Source organism: Pleurodeles waltl, chromosome 4_2 (genome assembly GCF_031143425.1).
Source record: "Pleurodeles waltl isolate 20211129_DDA chromosome 4_2, aPleWal1.hap1.20221129, whole genome shotgun sequence".
Taxonomy (NCBI): domain Eukaryota; kingdom Metazoa; phylum Chordata; class Amphibia; order Caudata; family Salamandridae; genus Pleurodeles; species Pleurodeles waltl.
In genome coordinates, this window is record NC_090443.1 from 324,969,680 (window position 1) to 324,995,380 (window position 25,701).

Consider the following 25,701-nt stretch of genomic DNA (forward strand, 5'->3'; position numbering starts at 1 on the left):
AGACAACAGTACCATTCATGATCCAACATGTCTGGCACAATACATACGGCAGATATGTGGCGATCCTGGGACTATGGGAGGGTCAAGTACCCAACCTTTGTTATCTTTATGTGCCACCGAGACTCCACAAAACAACCCTCCCAGAGGTTGGAGAACTCCCTGTTGGCCCCTCCAGCAGGGATATTAGTACTGGGAGGGGACCTGAATGATGTGATGGATTGAGTAATTGACAGATTGAGTACGGCAACCAAACAAGGGACACACAGCCACTTACAGCCCATTATGGAGGCACTGGGGATGGCTGACCTCTGGAGGGAACACAACCCAGATAGACAACAATATACTTACTGCTTTGCCACACATAGATGTCTCTCCCGCTTAGATCATATTTTCACACACCACTTGACCGCTGAAAGATTCAGGGGAGTGTGAAACACTATCCTAGAGGCATATTGGATCACTCCCCGGTAAGGGTATAACTGCAGGGGGCAATTAAAGACTATACAAGAATCTCCTGGATAGACACATGGTTCCTCAGGGAAAATTACCCGAAAGACAAGGTCAAGAAAGGGGCAGCACTATATTTTAAAGAAAATGAGGGTACAGTGGGATCAGCCTGCATCCTTTGGGAAGTCTTTAAGACAGTGCTACAGGGCCAAATACAAGCCCTGATAAGGGGAACAAAGAAAGCGCACAGACTGGAAATTGAAACAATCAAAAAAGAACGGACACAGCTAGAAGAACGGGCGACCAAGTAGGGGACAGTCAGCCTAACTCGCTAGCTACAACTTAAACAGGAACTCTGCGCACTAGTGGAACTTAAGGGCAAGCAATATGCACTGGCAGGACAGCATTGGTTATACGATGTGGGAGACTAAGCTGGGAAGCTACTAGCCTGGTTAGATAAGAGACTGCAACAGGACCTGGGTACTAAAGATAGAGGACAGATCAGGCACGAAACACTTGACTAATACAGCCATAACTAAAGCATTTGCTTCCTACTATGAAGAAATGTATACCTCCAGTACACTTAAAATGGATGCAGACTGCACTGACCTTCTAAAAGACATCACACTACCAATGTGGATACAGGGGGCCAGAGAGGCCTTGGATGCAGTCTTAACAGAAGACGAATTAGTCACACCTATCTGGGGTTTACAGTCTGGAAAGGCAGTGGAACCTAACAGATTATCTTTGGAGTTATATAAAATATTAGGCTTGCAGAGTGCAAAGCCCATGCTTGACATGGTTCTCAGGTCACGGGAGGATGACTACCTCCCTCCCGATCAGAGGTTGGCTATCATAACAATGATTCATAGAAAAGGGAAGCCCCCGACAGACTGTAGCTTATATAGACCCATCTCCCTGCTCAAAATAGAAGCGAAAGTGCTTGCTGATGTATTAGCTGCTGGGTTATGCGGGATCATTTCCACACTGATACATCCAGACCAATCCGGCTTTGTGCCCCTTAGAAGCACCTGCCTTAATCTACAGAAACTATACGGCACACTACTGCCTGCCCTTCAGTAAATTTCCCGGTCTCATCCACTGATGTCCCTCGATGCCAAAATGGGGTTTGAATGTATAGAATGGAATTATGTATTCGCTACTTTGACTAAGTTTGGCTTCGGCCCTCAATTCTGTAACTGTGTGTGTCTCCTCCATCAGGCACCATTGGCGAGGGTCAGACTCGATGGGGTTCGGTCCTGCACATTTCCCCTTCATAAGGGGACACAGCAGGGATGCCCACTGTCCTCAGTGATTTTTGCATTGGCGTTGGAAGCCTCACAGCATGGATGCGCCAAGACCCCTTGATATCAGGATTTAGGATTGGGGACAGTTGGAAAGAATGCATATCCTTATATGCGGAGGACATCCTGCTTTATATTACAAAACCAGGATTAACCATTGATAGAGTGGTCCAAGTCTTTAACACATTTGGCAGCTGCTCTGTATACCAAATAAACTGGTCAAAAACAGTGATATACCCCCTGCTTGGTGGAATCCCCAAACTACCACCAAGCTGTACCACACTGGTAAAGCAATACGGATTTAAATACTTGGGAATCTACGTGACACAGGATACCCAAGAATTCATTATTAGGAACCTATGCACTCAGGCCACCAGGTTGAGCAATGATGTCGCACTGGAGGAAACTTCCTCTGTCACTGGGGGCAGGCGTCATCGTATAAGATGATGACTTTCCCACTACTGTTATATGCTCTTTAGAAAACGCCATATATAATTCCACCTGCTATATTTAAAAGAATAGACCGGGAAGTCTGACTTCTCCTCTGGAATGGTAATGCTCCAAGGATAGCGCTGACCAAGTTACAGAGAGGAGTATAAGAGGGAGAACTAGCAATAACAGATATCTGTAAATAATATTGGTCAACACAACTGATAGTACTTAATGATTGGGTCTGGCAGACCTGGCCTATAAGGTACACAGGAAGGCAATGAGCAGAGAGGGGTCATGAAGCTATCCTATATTGTACTCTGAGAGAATTCTGCAGACCCTCATGCTGACACTAGTCAGAGCCTGGGGGGAGGCCACCACTAACCTGGATTGGAGGGGCAAACTAACCAGTATGACTCCACTATGGTATAGCGACCAACTCCGAGAGGTTAGAGACCTACAAGGGTTGTGGAAATTGGGGCTAATTGGAATCGAACACCTGAGGGACCTATGGAGAGGGGTAGCACTCGTAAAATTTGTAGATCTACGCCATGAAAATGCCTTGGCAGATACTGACTACCACAGGTACTTACAACCTAAACACACCTCAGTAGACCTGTTCCGGAAGGAGAACGACTTCCAGAGGCCTCTCCCTTAGAGGTGAGACACCTTAGTGGTCCCCTACCCGAAAAAGGAATTTCTTTGATTCATAGGAAAGTAATAAACAACACCCCAGCCCCCCTGGGAACACTTAAGGAGTCATGGGCTAACAACTTAAGAGACTTAGAGAATGATAATAAGCCATTCAAAGCCCCGGTGTAATAGCAATTAGAACCAGACTGGGATTGGTCTGACACAGGATACTACATAGATCCTATTACCCAAGAACAACACTACATAAAATGGGAAAAGCAACGTCACTGCTCTGTTTAAGGGGACACAATTGAGAAGACTTTCTTTCATATTATTTGGGAATGCCCCCAAATTCAAGAATATTAGACACAAGTCACAGGGTAACGACTAAAGTACTCCCACAGACAGTCCCCTTGGAGGTGAAATAGCTCCTCTTTGCTATTATGGGAAACGTTGTAGAACAGAAATATCAGAAGGAGCAGGAATGGCTAAACATAATATAGCGCAGACATGGGGCAAACTATTTCCCCTGAGAGTAGAGGACTGGGAAATAGACCTTGATTGGTGCCAACGAGCAGAAGAGGTGATATATCGAAGTATGGGTGCCTAAAGAAGTGGAAGAAAATATGGGGAGCCTGGAGGGACTACAGAGGGTTTTGAAGGTGATAGGAACACCGTGGAAAGGACCCAGGAAGGACTATCATTAAACTAACTTGCAGTGCAATAGGTGTTTATGAAACTTTGAGAGGCCGTAAAAGTGCCGGAAGGCAGACAGATATACAGATCTTATTTGTTGTAAGCCCCTTGAGGGATTTAAGTTGAATATTAAATACTGCTACAATGCTATATGGACTTACTGGATGCAGCCTTCGTGAAGGTATTACCTCATAAAATGTCTGTGCTGCTTTGTTTGAGCTCTACCACAGCCTGTGCCCATTTCTTTGAAACTTAGGGCAACCTAGCCATTGGTCTGCACCAAGATCTTCCTCTCTTGCTGGAACACATACCTGAGTATTTTACAATTTGAATTGTTATGCAGCATTCAAAGTGAGCACCACTTAGAAGGGTAAAGTTCCTGTGAAGAACTTTGACACAAGCAAATAGTCATGATATTATCACCTTACTGAAAATTGAACTGTATTGTAAAAATAGGAGGTGATTAACACATTGGAAATTAACCCGTATTTTATTGCAAAATTAAAACTGGTAAAGAAAATAAATGATGCAGGACTGTCTACCACAGTGCTGTGGGACCTTATTGAAGGTAAATACCTTTGAAAAGGTTTGTTCTGGTTTATTGAGGGCTGCCATAACCTGTGTTATCAGACACATGTGTTGCGTCTCTTCTCCTTTGTCAGGGACTCCTCATAGCCAGAACCTTGACTACTATTAAAACACATTTGAATGTTTGATTCTCTATAGATATCTCTCTGGGTCAAAACTAAATTTACACAAGTACTGGTCTTTTCTGGGATACCTTATCTTGGAAGCTGTCATAGCTCTGTGGACTTCCAGGCTTCTCTTACTGAGAACGTGGTGGGAAAGATGTTGTATTCTTCCACCTTATGGTGAGAAATGTAACTTCAGCTACGGAGTGTCTCTCTGCCCCCCTTTGAATTGAGGGCAATGTTAAACTCTGTCATCAGTAAGAACTGAAACCTCTGATGCTGTTATTTCCCTGTATGCAGTGGGGCAGATGCTGTGCTGTGCTCCCTGACCATGAGAAATGGAACTGCTGCTTTCTGTGTTACATGTTGCAGACAGATGGTGACTCTGCTCTCTGGCAGTAAAAAGTGGAACTCCAACAAGTGTGAGTCAATGATAGAGGTTCTAGTAGTGAAAAATGGCTCTTGGTGTTTAGGAGTCTCCCAGCTTCTTCAGTTTGAAAGATAGCATGTTATGACCTCTGGTAGGAAGGAGTGAAACTCCATCTACAAAGCCTCACTGTTTTTTCACAACGGCAGAAATATGTCATACCCATTGCCCCACTCTAAAGCTTCCAGCTTTAGAGTTTCTTGCAGCTCCTGACTTGCAGTTGGAGAGGAATCCTTGCATGTGCTCTGGTGGTAAGAATCGTTACCACAGCTAACACCCCTATTTTAGTCAGCCTTACCACATCGTATTGTTGGTGGTATTGTGTGCCTCTGTGAAAGCTTTTTTTAAATCCGGTCTACCTCTTTGTCCACAGCCCATCACAAGAGGACCAGAAGGAGACCTTCCTTCAGGAGATTGCACGCCTGGAGGAACAACTGACCAGAGTACAACTGGAGCTGAGGGCTTTGGCGGATTCACAGCGGGGGATTGCCGCACAGGTGGAGTTGCTGCCAGGACAGATCCAGGGTATGCAGGATGAGGTAAATATTCAACCATGTCAGGATTTGAATGAAGAGACATCCATGAATTGCGCCTGAGGTTCCAACATACACAAGAGTTCTTCTTTACGCTCTTGTAAGAACTAGAGAAAAAAGATCTGTCGAGGACCTGAAACGATCTCCCCTCCAAAAAGGAGGAGAGCCATTTCAGGGTACCGCCCGAGATTCCGACCTCTCATTCTTAGAAGTAATATGTCATAATCAACGGTGTCAAAAGCAGCACTCGGGTCCAACAGGGTATTAGCCGTCACTATGCCCTGATCAAGACGCCTTCTAGACTCTTAAGTGACTGCAACCAGAGCTGATTCTGTGCTGTGAAGAGGTCTGAACCCCATCTGAGTGGGATGCAGGATGTTATTAATTCCAGAAAGCATGAAAGTTGGACATTAACATGCTTTTCAATTATTTTAGATAGAGCAGGCAATAAAGTAATAGGCCTATAATTGCTAAGCAAGGTGGCGTCTAGCTTAGGATTTTTCAACAGGGGTCTGACAATGGCATGTTTCCACTGATCCGGAACAGAGCTGCTAGAGAGTGAGGAGTTCAGTAGATGAGTAATAATTGGTGCAATAACAGGGGCACCTAGAAGACAGCACATGAGGAGGAGCTGGGTCAAGTGGAGAACCTGACTTAAGCGTAGCAAGTGAGTTCACTACCATGTCCTCGGAGAGGGGGAAGAATTGAAAAAGGTAAATCGGATGTAATGTCTGCTGACCTATCAACTCAGAAGCCTGAGGAGTGGTTATCTGAAATTTCGAATAGATATTTAATATTTTTTGTTGAAAAAATAATGCGAGCTGATTGCTTTGTTCTTGAGAAGCCTCCATAAGGTCCACATTCGAATGTGGCTGTACAATTTCTTTAAGTACATGGAAGATCTCTTTAGGGGAGTTAGATGTCTGTTCAATTCTAGCGGCATAATAAATGTACATTAGAATGTATAACTATTTTTTTCAGGCAGTGAGCTACACTCACTGAAAATCCTTTTTGATAGTTGTAGGGTTTTTAAATGCTTGTAAATACCTACAAAACATGAAGCGTGGGTGGGGCAGGGGCTATAGAATAGCAAACATGGGCACTGAACAAAGATGGCCTCTATTGGGCATACACAAATATGGAACACAGGAGGACAAACTAGCCAAACATTAAAACTTTAAAGTGGATTACAAGCATTGATTACAGTCTACTGTTAATATTTAAAATTGTATTACCCATTCATTCCAAGAAGTATGTATATTTGATAACTTTCTCAATCGATCATAACTGATTTTGACAATAGTCATAACTTACAGAGCAACATATTTATTTTAAAAGTATCTTCTGTCAGTTTCTGTCTCCATGAGGGACGAATCCTGGGTGTTCTTAGAACAGCTTCTTTCATTTCTGCTCCATTGAGGAGCTGTGGTTTCCCTGTCGACCGAAACTGGGTTTCGGAATTCTGTAGAAATCCTCAACGAAAACCAGGATATTTGCCAACCTTATTTTATCAAAACTTGTTACATTCTTTATTTCTCAAATATCTTCCTCTTAACTATTTGCTTAAGATTAGTACATATTGATGTGTTAAATATCGGCAAATTAATTCTGTATTTCCAACGTGTTTCGGGGTGAATCCACCCAGTCATTAGGGGAGCATCATTTGCTGATGTTGTAGCAGAGTTATGTGATCCGCTGAGGAATTTAATGGACACTGATATAAGCAATTTAATTATTCAAATACTGATCATGGGCGTTTGGATTTTAGATGGATAGTCATAGTCAGAAACATGTTGGGTGCTGTTAGGCAGTTTGGTGGAGTCCAAGCTGATGGCAGTGGAGGATAATCCTATGAGGTATGTCTGAAAACGGAATGCCAGTTGTCTTCAGGATGGAGCCTAGGTATTGCTAGGGCAAGATGTAAGACGTTGCTCCAAGCGACACTGAGAACTTGCTGCAAGGAAGCCAGTAAATTGTAATAAAGAGGACCTCTGATGAACTGTGGTGGCTGTTAGCATAACTGGAGCTGACAAAGAAAAGCCTCAAAGTGCGGCAGTGGCTGGGAAACAGGACTGCTTGTGGAAGGTCTCCCCATTGGAGCAGCATTTTGACTGGGCTAAATTGTTCCATATAGTAATGTGATGGTAGTATTTGCTCGAGCACTAGTGAAATAGCTAGTTGTCCTGATGAGATCAAAATGATTTCTTCATGCCAAACTAAGTAGAGAAGCAGCAGCAGAAAATAGAAACTTTTCAGCTGGCTTAAAAAGACTAACGGATGTAGTCAGATGTAGTGGACACTAGAAAGTTGAATAAGGTGGAGAAGTCGACATCAATATTGGAAACAAAGCTTGAGTCCACTGCATTAGGGCATGAAAAGTCGACATGCTTCATAGAAATAAGTCAACAGGTTACTGAAAGGATTTTAAAGGCAGCAAGAGCGAGGTCTGATTGACTTCAATAACGGGGCCATGGTGAGTCTGGCGAACAAATTCAAGGCCTTGTAAAATGCACAGACCGCAGGTAACCCTCCATGTGCTGGGATTATTAGCCTAGGATACTGCTTTGGAAGTAACTGCGTTTATACAGCCTTTGTTTAATAGAAATGTTACTTCCAGCTTCTTTGCGGGGAAGAGAACACATTTACTGCCTTTGAGGGTGTCTGCCACAGATTTGGCTGAAGGTATGTTTATAGTGTTCCTCCAAGACACTAAAAAGAATAAGTCTATTTGAAACTAACTGCTTCCCTCAAACAAGATTGAAATATGAAAACTGATGTATCCACCTTTTTCCAGATGTGGGGGCTGTAATGCAAAAGAAGAGACAGCAACCAAAGTCCATCAGGGAGGAACTGTTGAGCTTTTGTTCCTTGGCTTTATTCGAGTTCTTGCCTAGGCGGAAGGCATTGTATAGGAGCATGTGTGATCTCTTCACTTCAATGGCAGCAGCTCACTCACTTTTAAAGGGCATCAGGGTGGGCATTCCTAAAGGCTGATCTTAAGCACTAAAGTAAACAAACATTTAAGGTTTAATTCCGTTGTATTAGGACTTTGCATTATTGTATCAGCAGTACAAAACTTCCCACCTATAGCCGCTGGCCGGTGAGGTACAACTAGGTCAAGTTTAAGGAGGAAAGAGTTCAGGTAAGACGGAGGATAGTGGAAAGATGAAACAGAGGGTTAAGTGGGCGACTGCTCTTCGCTTCCGGTTTTTTGTAGTGTTTAGTGTTCAGTAGCTATGTCAGGGCAGTTTGGGGTTGGTGTCTATTCCTTCTGTGAGACTCTGTTGTCACTGTGTGTAAGTAGCACGGGCAAGACAATTCTCTAAATTGCTGGGAGAGGAAGCTTTTGCATGGGTCCCATCCTTTGTCAAATGTGGCAATCTTTGATCAATTACTGCAGTTAATTTCTCCATGCCTAGTAGGCTCCACAGTTTATGAAGCCAATCTAGTTTGAATGGATGACGTCTGTCCCCAATTTAGCTAATATTGTTTGTTTAGCTGCACAAAGATAGCCTCCTTTTCAAGGACTTAAGGGGGTAGCTGAGTGCACTGAGGAGCCCCAATAATACATAGCTAGGAAAGCTTGGGATAGAGGTGTCATAGATGCCATCTATGTCTGCTAAGACTTCTGACCAATAATGCTGCAGTTTAGGGCAGTGCCGCAGTATATGTGTTAGAAATGTGGTCTCTATTTGGTTTGCACCCTGTCCAATTAGGGACCCTCACTCTAGTCAGGATAAGGGAGATACCTGCTCAGAAAAACCCTGCTCACCCCCTTGGTAGCTTTGCACGAGCAGTCAGGCTTATCTCCGAAGCAATGTGTAAAGTATTTGCACACAACACACAGTAACACAGTGAAAACACTACAAAAGGGCTCCACACCAGTTTTAGAAAAATAGCCAATATTTATCTGTGTAAAACAAGACCAAAACGAGAAAAATCCAACATACAGTAATAGGAATTTTTCAAGAATTAACTTAAAAATACAGTTCCTTGAAGTCGATAGCTCCACCTGGGGCTATCATGGTGTCGTGATCAACAAAACCAATAGTTCAAGCCGGCCGCAGCATCACGGGCCAGCTGCGGTGTCGGGAAGATCCGCAAACAGTACCTTGGAAATGCAGGGCCTCGCGATCCTTGCAATGAGATCAAGAGAGTGGCGTTGCTGGCGTCGGTTCCAGAGTCGGCGCAGGAGGTTGTCGGGTCCTCGAAGTCGCACGCGTTGCAGATCCAGCTCTGAGCTGATTGAGTCGGGGCTGCGGCGCACAGCGGGACGATGCAACGTGCGTTGCCCACAGGTCACAGTGCAGGCAGCAGCTTGGAGACCAGGGCTGCGGTGTGAAGTGGGGCAGTGTGACTTGCGGAGTCACCAGGTCATGGTGCTGGCAGCAGCGGCATCGTTGCTGAAGCGCTGTGATCAGTAGGCCCAAGTCGGCAGTGCAGCACGGGAAGGGCTCCGCGGCATCCAAGGGTTGTGGTGCAGAAAGGTACATCTGTTGACGACACTGGAGTCAATGGCGCTGGCGTTGGTGTGCCAGGGCTGTGGTGTGGGGCAGGATGGTTCTTCGTGTACCTCACAAGCTGTGTCCACAGGCCATGATGCAGGCAGCGATGCCGTTGTCAGCAGGAGCGGCGGCGTCGGGGATGCCAAGGCTACGGTGTGAGCAAGACGATGCCGGAGTGCGGGGGCCACAGCTCATGGTGCAAGCAGCGGTGAGACCAGGGTTGCGGTGCGAAGCGGGGCAGTGTGACTCCTTGCGGCGGCGGCAGGTCACGATGCAGGCCAGCAGCGTCGTTGGCAGCGTTGCTGTGTTTTTTCTTCTTGAACAGCGCAAAACACACAGTTCATATTGCTGTAGGCAAATGAAACTTAAGTCTTTGGTGTCCCTGAGACTTCCAACAGGCGCAAAGCTCTACTCCAAGCCCTTGGAGAACTTTCTCAAGCAGGATACACAGCAAAGTTCACCCTTTTGCTCTCTTAAGGCAGAAGCAGCAACCGCAGGCCAACCCAGCAAAGCAGCACAGCAAAGGGGCAGTACTCCTCCTCTAGCTCTTCATCTCTTTTCCTTGGTAGAGGTTCCTCTTGATCCAGAAAGATTCTAAAAGTCTGGGGTTTTGGGTCCACTACTTATACCCCTTTCTGCCTTTGGAGTTGCTCAATTTCAAAGGAAAGTTGACAAGATTTTGCCTTGCCCAGGCCAGGCCCCAGACACACACCAGGGCTCATGGCCTATCTCTTCGGAGACAAGGTAGACTCCACACTGGAGTGCTTTAAGGGTAGCATAGCTAAGTCTATGTCCTAGGCCTTTTCAAGGCCCTTCATCAATCCCAATCTGCCTTTCGCTCCTTTTGTGGCCTCCCAGCTACTACAGCACGCAAGCTTCATAGCCTTTGCATGGCCAAGGATGCAGTACCCCCCAGACCCTGTGGGTTGGGCAGAGAGAGTTCAGGCCAGCCCAAATGCCCCTAAACCCCCTGGCCTCCACACCCATCCCCAGGCAGCCTCCAAACCGCCTTAGTTCACTCTCCAACCATCATGGGCAGACAGTGGGAGGCAGGATCCGCCATTGTCTGCACCACTGGAGGTAGGTAACATCAGACTGTTGAGTTTTCCAGGTAGTCAAAGGGTCTACTCTCTCCCCTTCATTGCAATCCCTCCAGCCATGCCACCCTCTTGTGACCGCAGTACAGAGGACCATTTCTCCTTACTCCGCCAGGAAGTGATGGCTCTATTGGCTAAGGGAGCCATAGAGAGGGGGGCTATAGCAGAAGTAGGTTGTGGTTGTTATTCTTGCTACTTTCTGGTGCCCAGAAATGACAGAGACCTTTGTCCTATCCTAGACCTGCACCCTAAATTTCTTCATTAAGGAGAAATTCAAAATGCTCATGTTCGCTCAAGTATTTGTCGGCCCTTGACCTGGGTGACTCGATGGTAGCATTGGACTTGCAGGTCGCATATTCCCACCCTGCTTGCCCAAAGGCATTACTTGCGGTTTATGGTGAGCCATGAGCCCTTTCAGGTCACCGTGCTCCCCTTTGGCTTTACTAGTACCCCTCGGGGGTTCACCAAGGTGATTGAAGTGGTAGCAGCTCATCTGTGGAGATTAAGGTTACCAGTATTCCCCTACCTCTACAACTGGCTGTTGAAGGAGCGCTCACCTGAGGCAGTCTTCTCCCACCTTCAGACTGCGACGGACCCTCTTTCATCTGTTGTGTTCTGGACACGGTGCAGTTGCGGGCTTATCTTCCCGAACGGCTAGACGAGGATTTTTAGGTTATGATACCACTATTTCATCCTCTTTCAGGTTTTAGTGAGACGGACTCTGTGGCTTCTGGGGCTCATGGCCTCCTGCATCCTGCTTATGACACTTGCCCGCTGGTTTATGTGGGCTCTGCAGTGGGACCTGAAGTTTTAGTGGAATAAGTATCAGGGGAATCTCTTCAACATGGTCCAGCTCTCAGAAGGAACTGCAAAAGATCTGCAGTGGTGGTTAACAAACTGCGATTGGGTAAATGGCAAACTCCTCTCCCTTCCCCAGCCAGATCTGACAATAGTGACAAATGCATCACTCCTGGAAGGGGGCATCCATCTGGGGGAGGTGGATACCCAAGGCCTTTGGTCTTCTGTGGAATCTGTACTCCACATCAATTTAATAGAGCTCTGGGCGATCTGGTTGGGTTTAAAAGCCTTTGTACCCTGCATCAATAGAAGGCTCGCACAAGTGTTCACGGACAACACCACTGCCATGTGCTACTGCAACAAACAGGGCGGGCTAAGGTTGTGGACCCTTTGTCAAGAGGCCCTGCACCCCTGGACATGACTGGAACGTCAGGGCATATCCCTGGTGTTACAACACCTGACAGGCTCTCTAAACACCAGGGTAGATGCACTCAGCCGAAGATGCTGAGCAAATCACCGATTACTGCTCTATCTTGAGGTGGTGCAAGGTCTCTTTCAGCAGTGGGGAGAGCCTTGGTTAGATCTATTTGCCACTGCTGAGAACTAAGTGTCAGCATTTCTGCACCCTGGAGTTTCCAAGGTGGCTCTCTCTCAGAGATGCTTTTCTTCTCGAGTCAAGCTCAGGCCACCTGTATGCCTTTCCAGCCATGCCACTTCTACCCAGAGTTCCCAAGAGGATCAAGAGCGACTGGACCCAAGTCATCTTTGTGGCTCCGGAGTGGGCTCACAGAATATGGTATCCCAAGCTGTTGAGGATGGCAATCTTTCTTCTGATCAGGCTGCCCCTATGGCAGCAGCGGTTGAGAGTTCTCCACACAAACCTGTTAATGCTCCGCCTTCAGGAGTGGATATTGAAAAGTGACAGTCAACAGCGTTTGACCTTCTGCCAGATCATTGCAATTTTGTCTTGGCAGCCAGGCGTCCCAGCCACCAAGATGGCATGCACCTACCTCCTTGAGTAAGTTTGTGGCATGATGTTCAGGAAAGCAAGTTGACCCTCTCTCTGCTCCACTTTCTCTTGAGCAAGTTTGTGCGATGATGTTCAGGAAAGCAAGTTGACCCTCTCTCTCTGCTCCCCTTTCTCTTGAGCAAGTTTGGGCCATGATGTTCAGGAAAGCAAGTTGACACTCTCTCTGCTCCCCTTTTTCAGATCCTTCTATTTATTCTTTCTCTTGGCCCAGCAGTGCTCTGCTTTGGGCACTTTAACCCCATCGGTGCTGAGGATGGAATGGTTCAGCACCAGTGGTCGTATGCTGATGACGGAACCATTCAGTCCTCCTCACATGACCACAAACAGCAGAGGGATTTCCTTTTTTTGTTTTTGAGCCTCAGGAGCAGGGGAAGAGCTTCTCCTGCTGCCCTTCATTTTTATTTTTCTTACATTGCAATGACAGTAGGAGTGCATGGCACACTGATGTCATTACATTGAAAGTGAAGTGAGACGATTTTCTCACTTTACTTTCACTGCTTCAGTGCTCAGAGAGCTATCTCAGCCCCCAGAGCACTGAAGCACAGGGGAGAGGTATTGTTGGAAAGAAGAGAATCTCCTCTTTCCAATGGTACCTTTCCCAAGTGGAGTACCCCCACCCCCCAACTCCCAAAAATGGAAAACAGTCTTTATGTCCTCTGGGGGGTAGATTGGGTCAGTTACCCCATCTGATCCCGGGGAGGGGTTATGTGGCAGGGAGGCAGAAAGACCACCAGACACCAGGGATTACTCTTTTTTTTTTTTTTTTTTTTTTTTTTTTTTTTCATTTATATAAGTTGGCGCTCTCCCAGCATGGACATTGCCACCCCCCCACCCCAAAAAAATGGAAAGTCTTTCTGTCCCACCGGGGGGGGGGGGAGGCACTATACACCAGGGATTACTTTTTTTTATTTATTTGTATTGTTGGGGCCTTCCCATGCCCTGCCTCCCCACCCCCCAAAAAAAGGGAAAACATCTTTCTGCCCACCTGGGGGGCATATGAGGGCTATTACCCCCATCCACCCTCTCTTCTCCCCAACTAGATACCAGGGATGTATTTTTTTGTAGGGGTGGGGGCTGCCCAGCATTGGCATGGCCATGCCTCCACTCCCTCAAAAATGGGTAAACAGTCTCTCTGACCCATTGCAGACTGAAGCACCTAATCCCAATGGCACGCAAGAGGATATTTTATTCTTTTGGGTGTCGTTTTTACAAATGGGCCAGGAGAATTTGACTAACGCCTAATATCATCCCAAATGCAATGGTGAACAGCTGCACTTTTTGGGCTTGGGTAGGCTGCCACCTGGAAAACCCTACGAGACCCAGACAGTATGTAAACTTGACATCTGGGGGAGTCCAGTGTGGTGTTTTTCGCATCCATCCCACACCATATTCTCACCCACAAAGCCTTGCAAATCGCAAATGTTAACTAAAACCCCACCTATTGTCTCATATTTTTGTGATGGAAACTTCTGGAATCTCAGAAACCCACAAAATTCCTACCATCCAGTATTGCCCCACTTTTGCAGATAAGAATGCTGCACCACTTGTGTGGCTGGGCCTAGTGCCAGCGACAGGAACGTATCCAGCTGATGTAATTAGGAGTACCCACGTAAGGGCTCCCATTTCCCTTGGTTTGATAAGTTCCTGCCACTGGCACTAGGCCCAGCCACAGACGTGGTGCAGCATTTTTATCGGCACACGTGGGAATTTTGTGGATTCCAGAAGTTTCCATCTCACAAACGTAAGGAAAATGTGTGATTTCAGGCACAGATTGAGGTTTGCAGGTTTTTGTGGGTAGGAAAACCTCACAGGATCCATGCAAGTCACCCCCTCTTGGATTCCTTTAGGTGTCTAGGTTTCAAGCGAGGGCCCAAAAACCCCACTACCCACTTTTCAAAAAATGGGTCCGTTTTTTGTGTGTAAAAAGGTTATTCATCCTACTCCTTTTGGGCGATTTCCTGTAGTGGACACTAGACCTACCCAAGTTTCATTTTTATTGAGAGACTTAGGGGAGCACAGAATAGTAGAACAAGTGTTATTACCAATTGTATCTCCACACAAGTGAGGTACCCTTTTTGCTGGGAGGCCTAGAAGAATGCTGAGTGGAAGAAAGTATTTGGTTCTGTGTAGATTCCAGAACTTTCCATCACAGAAATGTGAGAAAAACATTTTATTTTTATTTTTTTAAGTCAAAGTTTGAGATTTGCAAGGTATTTTGGGTAAAACAACCTGGTGAGAGCCATGCACGTCATCCTATCCTGGATTTCCCTATATGACTATTTAAAAAAAAAAAAGTACAGGTTTACTAGGTTTTCCTAGATGCAGTTGAGCTAGGGCCCAAAAACCACAGTACCTACTTTGCAAAAAACAGGTCGGTTTTGTGTGAAAAATTTGATATTGCATTTTGGGCAATTTCCTGTTGTGGGCACTAGGCCTACCCAAGTTTCATTTTTATTGAGAGACTTAAGGGAACACAGAATAGTAGAACTGTTAATACCAATTGTATCTCTCTGCATTTGCACGTTCCAACTGTTTAAGAAAGAAGTCCTTTTGAAAATACCCTCTAATTCATATGCTAGTATGGGTACCCACAATTTCAGAGATGTACAAATAACCCCTGCTTCTAAACTCCATATCTTGTGTCTGTTCCGTAAATAGATAGATTTCCTTGCTATCTCTTCTTCACTATTTGGTTTTTACCATATGAATTGCTCTATACCCGGTACACAATGCAAAAACATTGCAAAATGCATCTCTGTTATTGCCTCTGGGTACCTTGAGTTCTTGGAAAACCCACAAACACTATATATCCCCATAACTAGCAGGGTGTAGCAGGTGTTATGGTATATAGCTTTTGTGAATCAGCCATCATGATGAGAAGTTACACATAAAAACGTTGTCACAAATGTCGGGGGGGTTTTCTCACTAATTTTCAGTATTATTTTATTTCAATACTTGGTTTCTTTGGGGAAACCTTGAAGGAGCTACACAACTGACCCCTTGCTGACTTCAGAATGTTTTCTAGTTTCCAGAAATGTATAGCTTTCTGGTATCCACCATGCGTTTCACACCTGTTTCCACCATAAACTGTAAGTAGGTTGAAAGCACAAAAATAGGAAAAATGGGTTGTCTGTCAGTAAAGTACCGAAATTGTGTTAGAAAATTTGGTTTTCTGAATCAAGTCTGCCTGTTCTAGAAAGCTGTGTAGATGGTGATTTTAGCAGCGCACATCTTTCCTTGGTGCCCTTTGCAAGAAAGAAAAAGACACTTTCTTCTGCTGTGCTTTTTTCACATTTCCCCCCAAAAACACAAAATGAAGCTATATTTTGGCTAATTTCTCAATCCCCTACAGGGTAATCCACAAACCCTGGGAACCTTTAGAATCCACAGGATGTTGGAAAAAGTACACAAATTTGGCGTGGATACCTTATGTGGACAAAAAGTTATGGGGGCCAAAGCAGGAACTACCCAAATAGCCAAATAAAGGATTAGCACAAGGGGGAAAAGGCCTAGCAGCGAAGGGGTTAAAGGGTCATCTTTCTGCCATCTCAGCCTTCATGTGGTTGCCAGACCAGCCATCTCCCTTCATATCCCCTGTTACAAATAGGTTTCTGACAGGGCTCCAACATTTTTCCATATTCACCCTTTATCATGCCTCAGTGGCACCTCAATCTTATATTTACGTTTCTGATGTGTATTCCCTTTTAGCTGCTACATAATTGTCCTCTTGGGCTCCTTCCCATCAGGATGGGCTTCTGAGTGGCAATAACATCTGCCTTGAGGGTCAGTGAGCTCCATGTTTTGTCATCTAAGCCTCCATAGCTCTCCATCTTTTTCTGGCTCATCGTATTAGAGCTTCCTTTATGTCAAAAGTCGTCGAAACCTTTCATGCGGGCCAGTCCGTCACCCTACCTATGTTTTATGCTTCTCTGCATCCCTCTAAGAAAGAGGAACGACTCCATCGTCTGTACCCAAGAAGAGTGTTGTTGTTCTACCATGACAGCACAAAAGATTTCCGGGTGGATGACCAACTCTTCATGGGGTATGTCGCTGTATCATGTTCTGCATTCAAAACTGCTATGCACTGAACACAAAGCAAACCCATGAGGGTTTGTGTGCTCATTCCACCAAAGCTAAGGCTGCAACTGCTGTATTAGCACATGGATTTCAGGTCCTGCAGACGTTTACCAAGCACTACTCCCTGGACAGTCAGATACTTCGGGATGGGCACTTTGCCAGCTCAGTCCTGCAGGACCTTCTTGTGTGAAAGTTTCGCAAACCCACCTCTGGGGAGGTATTGCTTGGGTATATATTCTAAGATAAGGAATCTGCGACTACAAGTCTCTAGCAGTTGAAAAAGTTACTTCCCCTTGGTGACGCCTTATCTGTTAAAGACTCTGTCTAACCGCAGATTCCTTACCGTCTCTCTCATCCTCCCATTCTGCGAGCATATTTCTAGGGTCAAGGCATTTCCCCTTTCAAGGCCCCAGATTTCCACAGCAGTGGTCAGTGTCCTTCATTTCTCCACACTCCTGACATGAAAAGTTGTGAAAAGAAACTGACGTCAGCTCATTGGGGTAATGTCTACATAGGCACCACATAAGTCACTTCAGGCATGGACGACGCTGACAGTGCCACACAAAGTGTTCGGCACACAGGGACACTACTCATAAAACTTTTCTGGATCCACTCTGATGCCTGGGGATTATTCTAAAGTATGGAATCTGCAGCTAGATAGTTTCTACAAGATAAGGCGTTAACGAAGGCAAGCAAATTTTTATAGGCAACTATTTTCACTCTATCTTCCTCATAATTTCTCTACTAACAGAATTCTTCTCCTTGAGGGCTAAATGTATTTACCAAAGGGCAGTATGTACTGCACATAACTTGAAGTAACTTTTCATGGGTATCTAGCCACGCCATGCAACTTAAACGTACGTTTTTGAAGATAAGGTAATTTTCTGTGCAAAGAACAGAACATAATCAGCTTGCTTCTATTAGTGGCCTACTTCAGTACACCATTGTCCTTTCTACCTCCCAGATGGTATCAATTACTAAGATAACTCTCTCGATATCAGTGACTTCACTTGGCTCAATAGACAAACTCTTAAGAATGGAGATCACCAAAATGATTTAACACTCTTTTTAACCTTATTTAATGTAGGTTATTTTCTTGCACTGTGCTTAGGCCTTCCCATTACCATCATTAAAGTCAAACAAAAGACTAGATGGTTCCTTTCCAGGAGCTGCTCTGCATCTTACCCTATATATTTTCCATGTAAGTTTTGCACATTGGGACAGTGCAGCATAAAACCAGTATTTACTACGGTGTTTCAACCCAAATTGCTAATGACAACGAACTCCTGGCTGTTTCTACACCTTCCCTACCTGACTTTTGCAGCACCACCTTCACAATCCATTTGCTCTCATATCAAATTCTCCTTATTGGACGTTATAATGGAGCAGAAGGGGTAGGGCCCACAGTGAAGGGGCTACGTTAGAGCACACTTTGGCCCCTAAATAGTTGCCTTCCGATTTTCTAATAGAATGTAAGTCAACCACAAATGTCACATCCTGGGAATACCAACCTAATGAATATGGGCCAATTCGCGAAGGGAATCGTAAACTGCTTTTGTTGAAGGTCTTTTCCTCACTTGTGTAGAATTACTATTTTCACTTATTCACAACTTTCATTTATTTACATTTTTAAAGCTTGCTTTTTCCACAGTGCAGAATTGAACACTGTGTACAATTATGCATCATGAAAAGACAGCACTGTGCAAATGCACGTATTTTTTTCCTCAGTGCAATTATTTTCTTCTTAGAAAAAAACCCTACTGTTCCATGGTTTGAAAGGGAATGGATCACCCTTAAACTTTGTAGAAGGGGAGCCACGCGGGTCATTTGCTAGCATAATATTACGATATTCAGGATTAGAAAGGGTCGGATTCGAGTTTCTAAACCCTCACAAATTTACAAGGCAAACCAAGCCTAGTTCTTCCAACTCTCCCCTCCTAGTATGAGATTTATTACTGCATAACTCTGCAAATTCATTGCAGAGAATTACACAGTAGTAAAATCATGTATGCCTTATCGGTATCTTTATTTTTTATTTTTTTTTATTTTTTTTTTGGGGGGGGGGGATAGCAATCTGAAGTAGAAGGAACCATTTATGGTCATAACATGCTTTGTGAATTGGCCCCTATGTTTTTATATATAAAGTTACTTCCTGAAAGACACTTTTACCCACAGATTTACTCACCTTTTGAATATTCTTCCAGGTGTCAGACTTAGGGGCTGATTTAGATATTGGCAGGCCAGTTACTCCATCACAACGGTGATGGGTATCCCGTCAGCCAATATCTAAATCCCATAGTATGTAATGGGATTTAGATATTTGTGAATGGGATATCATCACTGTTGTGACGGAGTAACTCATCTGTCAATATCTAAATCAGGCCCTTAATCTGGAAACTTTTCAGCAGTACCTCAGTGTGCCATCAGGTGGCGCTGTGCAGCTTGGCACTTACTCACTTCCACTTCTGAAATGACAAGTGGGGCCCAAATAGGCGCCATCCCTGTGTGCTAATATCAGTTATTTTCTTTCCACACGACCAGATGCGGATCCAGAGCTCCCTTCAGTTCTCTTTCAGACATTTTACCTCAAAATGTCTTCAGTGTGCAAGTCCTATGACAGGTTTCAAGTCCTGTAGGAGCTCTAGGAAGCTGGACTGGTGTGGCGAGAACCTCTGGTGTTATCACCTTATACCAGGTCCAAGTATCTCCTATTAGTGAGGTGTAGTCAGTATCTAGGAAGGCAGGCCCTCTCAAGTTAGATGTGGATGAGCAGCCAAAACGTATGTAGGAGACATACAAAGCTTATGTAATACCACTGTAGTCACACAGCACTCACACACATGAAAGAACCACAGTGTTACCAAAAATAATGGTACTTATGATAGCACAAATACCAAAATACTAAATAGGCAATATCCCAACTGGAGTTAAGTAAACACGCTATTTTATGTACATTAGAAGTCAGGAATTAGCATAGAATGCAATAGAAAACTGTGACAGCAATAGACAATACTGATGCCTAGTGGGGGACCAAACCATGCACTAAGAAAGTGGAATGCGAAAGTCGGGCCCCCACCCCAGAAAGTGGAGTCAGTGGAGGGGAGCTGGAGGAACTAGGAAACCCACGGGTAAGTACCAGAGTGCCCCCCAGCGACCAGGAGAAAAGTTACTGGTTCTCCCCAAACCCACCAAAAGGACTTTAGAGAAGGATATTGCAAGACCCAGACAAGACTGCAAGAAATCAAAGGTGGAGCCTGGAAGAGAAGGACCTGGAAAAGAAGGGAACCAAATCCAGTTCACGTGGGAGTGTCCGGTGGTGGCAGGAGCCGCTACCCACCCATCTGTGGATGCAGGACGAGGTCGACGGTGGACGAATACAGTCAGCAGTGCATTATTTGGAGCAGCTGAAGAGTTCCTGGAGTGATGCAGTCGATGTCCCACACCGGAAGGAGGATTGCAGTTGGTCAATGGTTTGGAAAAACCACCAAAAAGCCTTGGCAAAGACAAATGTTGTGGATGAAGAAATGCGGAACTGCCGGAAACCAGCAAGATCCAGGGGGGGGCTAAACCCACGGAGGGGAGTCCCGGGTGACCCTCACCAGTGAGGAGAGTCACAGGGAGAGGTGGCAGCCCCCACAGGCAGCAAGCACAGGATTTGTGGTGAGGCTCACACAGCACACCTTGAAAGGAGTCCCACGTCCGAGGAGAAGCATGCAGAGGGCTGTGCATCTCAAGAAAGAGTGCTGGAGGCTGGGGCTACACAGTGCTTGAGATACCTTGGAGGAGATGCCAACAATCCTTGGTAGCTGCAAGAGATGTGGTGCACAGGGCTACTATCCTGCGTGGAGAGGCAAGGGCTTACCGTTACAGTCTTCCAAGTTGGACAGCTGGTAGAGAAGACCAAGGGGACCACTCCAGACCACCACCTGTGATGCAAGATCCACACAGCTCTGAAGGAGAGGAGATCCACGCAGCCGGTCGTTGCAGTTGGTGCCTAATGGATGCAGGGGGTGACTCCTTCACTCTAAAGGAGATTCCTTCTTGCTTCTTGTGCAGACTGAAGACTCGTCACCCTCAGAGGATGCACAGCCGGGTAAAAGTTGCACTTGCTGGAAGGAGCCAGAGAAACAATGTTGCAGAGCAGAGTCGTCGCCGTAGCTGCAGTTTGTAGGTTCCTGTGAATCCCATTTGCAGTTTCAATGGCCAGAAGTCGAAGTAAACTTTGCAGGTGAGTCCTGCTGGAATCTTGCTCGTTGAATCTGAGGACCCACCCAAGAGGGAGACCTTAAATAGCCCCCGAAGGGGGATTGGTCACCTAGCAAGGTGACCACCTATCAGGAGGGAGCTTTGACGTGGCCACTCAGATGATCGCAGAGGCCTATGCCCACCTTAGATTAAAGATGGCAGAATCAAGTGGCCACCTAGAGGAGCTCTGAGCACCACCCCTGGGGTGGATATGGACGGGGGAGTGGTTAGACTCGAGGTCCCGGAACTGATGTAGACTAGTTCATGCAAGGAGGGCACCAATTGTGCCCTTCAAAGCACACCAGTGGCTTGGGGAGGCTACCCCTCCCTTATTCATGTAACACCTATTACCAAAGGGAGAGTGGGGTGCCTCCCCCTCCACAGGAAATCCTTTGTTCTGCCTTCCTGGGCTTGAGCTGGTCAAGCAGTAGGAGGGCAGAAACCTGTCTGTAGGATGGCAGCAGCATGGGCTGCCCTGGAAAACCCTGCAGACTGGTAGGAGCAAAGATGGGGGTCCTCTAAGGAGCCCCCAGAGTGCATCGAATCATACAACCAATACTGGCAACAGTATTGGGGTATGATTCCGACATGTTTGATACCAAATATTCCCAGGTTCGGAGTTACCATTATGTAGCAGGCCATAAGTAATGACCTATGTCCAGTACACTGGTAAAGTGGCTTCCCCGCACTCACGAAGTCCAGGAAAACGGAGCTGGAGTTCGTGGGGGCACCTCTGCTCATGCAGGGGTGCCCTCACACACAGGTACCTGCACCGTGACCTCTGGGCTAGGAGGGCCTACCATAGAGGTGACTTACAGTGACCCAGTGCAGTGGCCTCAAATGAAAGGGTGCATGCAACTTTTCATGCAGACTGCAATGGCAGGCCTGCAGACACATTTTACATGGGCTCTCATGGGTGGCAGAATACATGCTGCATCCTATGAGGAACCCGTGGTGTCCCAATTACCTGGTACCATATACAAGTGACTTATATGGGGGACACCAGTATGCCAAATGTGGGGTATGGTTAGCTGGATCCCAGTAAACACAGTCAAAACTTACTGACATCAGGCAAAACGTGGGGGTAATTATGCTAAAAAGAGGGTACTTTCCTACAGGGGCAGTCTCAAACAAATGTCTGTGATGGATACACCACCAGGTATGGCTGTGGGGTATGGGGTTGTTTGACTACTCCAAGGCCTGCAGCGACTGCACGTTGGTGAATCTGAAGGCCTTCATGGGCTGCAGGGCAAAACTTTGTCACCAAGCACAAAAAGACTCCTCATCGAGGCCAAACCAAGTTGCAGTCCATGTCCAAACCTTGGTCTCTCGAGACACCAGTTTCCGTCACAGTCCAGATCCTCAGCTTAGTCTGAAAAAAGCTTGAAAAGACAAAGCAGGATTACGCTCCCTCGTGCCACTCTCATTCGCCTGAGCAGGAGTGATGCCACTTATCTCGCTCCCAAAGCCAACTGACTTTGGAGCCAATTCCACAACTAGTACTGGCAGATTTCACATTCCTGAGGCCGATGACCATTCCACATCACATCAGAGTTCCATGCAGGCATGATCTGGCTCTTTGGATCCTTACTGACACCCTCTGTGGCATCTTTGGTCCCCAAGAGCCTTCTTTCTGGACAACCGCCCTCAGGTTTTCCCTCGGCACCAGTTGGACCCTTTGAGCCTATTTTGCCAGTTCCGACGCTGCTTCCACCTCCACAACCTATGCCAGCCCCAGGTACCTCAATGGAAATGCCGACTCCATCGATCCAAGAGGAAGAGGATCTGATAGCTTTCTGATGTTGAGTCTGCTCTAGTCCAACCTCAATCTAAGTCCTGCTGGAGGAGCTCCTTCCCCGCCTGATTTTCCACATCTACAAGGAAGGCAACATACTCTGCAGTCCCTTTTTGGTACTGATTCTGACAGTTACTCTGCCCTGGGTGATGAGTTCAAACATTCCAACCAGGATGATAATTGGTACACAGACTTGCGGGAGGCTAGTGGTCTCGATACCCCCCGGGAAACTAGTCTACTCTTATTCCCTGGATGAGTCGGAGTAATCCGCTTCATACGCCCTGGTAGTTAGTGCATACGGTGGTTGAAGTGCTTAACATCAAGCTCCCCACTTTGGAGGTAAAACTAATGTCTTGACAGACGTTCTCCAATCAGGGTAAACCTCTTCTGAGCCCCTTCAATTTAACGAGGCACTCACAAATAATTTATTGGGGTCTTGGGCCAAACCTTGTTCTGGCCCATCAGTTAATTAACATATTGCCAGGTGCTATCACTCTGCTCCAGGCCACTGTTTTTCTCTCGCAGAACCTTGCACCCCAGAGCCTAGTGTTGTAAGCCTCCAAGAGACGATCTAATCCCAACACATTTACTATCACTCGCCCCTGCAGGAAATTTAAGCGGGTGGAAACGTTTGGCAAGTGTGTACATTATTTCACCAATCTGGCCCTCTGGTCTCCTAACACCAGCTGCTTTTAGGGATGCTGCTCACATGCCCTTTGGGATTGTGTAATGCATGTCCTCACTGGTGTGCCCAAAGACTTTCGACCTGTTCTCTCTCATGCGATTCAAGATCATCCTAATGCAGCCAAATTCATAATTCGTTGTGGCTTGGACACCACTGATTCCAACAGGCGGGCCATAGGCACCCGTGTTGCCATTCCCCTCCATGCGTGGCAGTGAGCGACTGGGTTCTGTGGCGATGTCCAGTCCTCTTTGATGGACATGCCTTTCGATGGGACTCAGCTGTTCGGGGACAAGGAAAAATACCTTTCTTCCCACCTCAATAACCTCAACAATTCCACTGCTGTTTTTGCGGATTTGCCTGAGGTGCCCAACACCGTTAGCTTCTTCAAGAAACCGAACAGTTTTGTTGCCGAACCAAGGTGCCCACTGCCTCCATGGCTAAATTCACGGACCGCTCAGTTAACAGCTCTCCCCTGCAGCCTCACCAGTCAAATCTCTTTGGCGTGTCCTTTCAGGGGCACCATGACTCGGTGGGTGACAGAATCCACTGATTCAACCCAGGTTTGCAAGAAATAACTTCGAGCAGGTGGATTTCACAGATCGTCCTCTGGTGCTATGCCATGCCCTTCATTTATGTCTCCCCTGCACCTTCCACCATCTCCCCGTGACTGACTGAGGACCTTCTCTCCATTTCGCGGGAGGAAGTGCGAGCTTTTTCGGCCAAAGGAGCAATAGAGAGGGTGCTAGTGCAAGAAGTGGGTTGTGGTTGTAATTCTTGCTACATTCTGGGGCCCTAGAAAGCTGGAGGCCTGGAGCCTATTTTAGACCGGCACTCTCTCACTGTCTGCCCTCGAACCTGGAGACTGGATGGCACAGTTGGACCCATCTTGCCAGCCCACCAGTGCTACCTGCGGTCTATGGTGGGGCCAAAGCATTTTTAGTTTGCATGCTCCCTTTTGGTCTCACTAGTTTCCCTCGGGTATTCAAGAAAGTGATACAGGTGGTGGCAGCTCACCTTCGAAGATCAGGGTGTCAATCTTCCCCTGCCTTTACAACTAGTTGTTCAAGGCGGGTTTGCCCCAGACAGTCGTCACTCACATCCAGACTACAGTGAACCTCCTGTTGTCTTTTGGCTTCCCCATGCATGTGCGGAATTCACACCTGACCCTTTTCAGAAGCTCCTTTTCTTTGGTGCCATTCTGGACGTGGTCCGGTTTAGTGCCTTTCACCGAGAAAGCGGGTCCAGGAAATTCAGGGTATGATCCTGATCTTTCAGGCTTGATCCTGGATTTCAGCGAGGTTGACTTTGAGGCTAGTGGATCAGATGGACTCCTCCATCCTTCTGGAAGAGCATGCTAGGTGGCATATTAAGGCTCTGCAGTAGGATCTGATGTCCTGTTGAGCCCAACATCAAGTGGGCCTCTCCGACGTGTCTAGATTTTAGAGGAGACTACTGCAACAGAGCTGCAGGTTGCTGGACCACTATTAGGTCAGACCCCTCTCTCTCCCTTTCCCACCCAGACTAAACTCTAGTTATTGATGCATCACTTCTGGGTTGGGCCTCCACTTGGGAGGGGTGGAGATCAGTTGCATCTGGTATCCTGCGGAGTCCGAGCTCCAAAGCAACCTGTTGGAGCTGAGGGCCATTTGCTTGGCATTCAAAGCCTTCCTTCTGTCCACCAAAGGGAGGCTGATACAGGTGCTCACAGACCAACCGCCGGATGGTACTGCAACTAACAAGGTGGTTGGTGGGAAGGCAGGTTCACGCACCCTGTGTCTGGAGGCCTTGCTCCTCTGAAAATGGCTGGGCCGTCAGGAAAATTTTCTTGTGGTGAACTACCTAGCAGTATCCTTGAATGCCAGTGTGGATTAGCTCAGCAGTCTACACCCGGCAGATCAGACATGGCAGCTACAACTGGAGATGGCACAAGATCTCTTCAGCGAAAGGGACGAAACTTGGCTAGATCTATTCGCCACTGCAGAGAATGTGCAGGGTCTCCACTTCTGCGAATTGGTGTCTCCAAGGCGTCTCTCCCTTGGAAATGCGCTCTAGCAGAACTCTGGACTCCTGTTTGCCTTTCCATCAATACCACTCCTGCCCTAAGTTCTCATATGGATCACAACCGACAGTGCCCAACTCATCCTAGTGGATCCGAAGAGTATGGTATTGAGAAGTCCTAGCCTTGAGCATCTGTCCTCCAATCAGGCTGCCCCTTTGGAAGGACCTGCTGTCACAGCAACAGGGCAGGGTTCTGCACTCCAGCCTTCGCAACCTTTACCTTCATGCTTGGATATTGAATGGCGACAGC

General features: G+C 46.5%; 1 protein-coding gene across 4 annotated transcripts in view; it reads left to right on the plus strand.

Moving 5' to 3' along the window:
* SUN2 (Sad1 and UNC84 domain containing 2) overlaps positions 1-25,701 on the plus strand; it is a 177,495-nt gene that overhangs the window by 123,260 nt on the left and 28,534 nt on the right. For all 4 annotated transcript variants that reach the window (XM_069231309.1, XM_069231308.1, XM_069231310.1 and 1 more), the window contains one exon: positions 5,002-5,167. In XM_069231309.1, the coding sequence (XP_069087410.1) occupies positions 5,002-5,167 (166 nt within the window). The remainder of the gene's footprint in view (positions 1-5,001; positions 5,168-25,701) is intronic.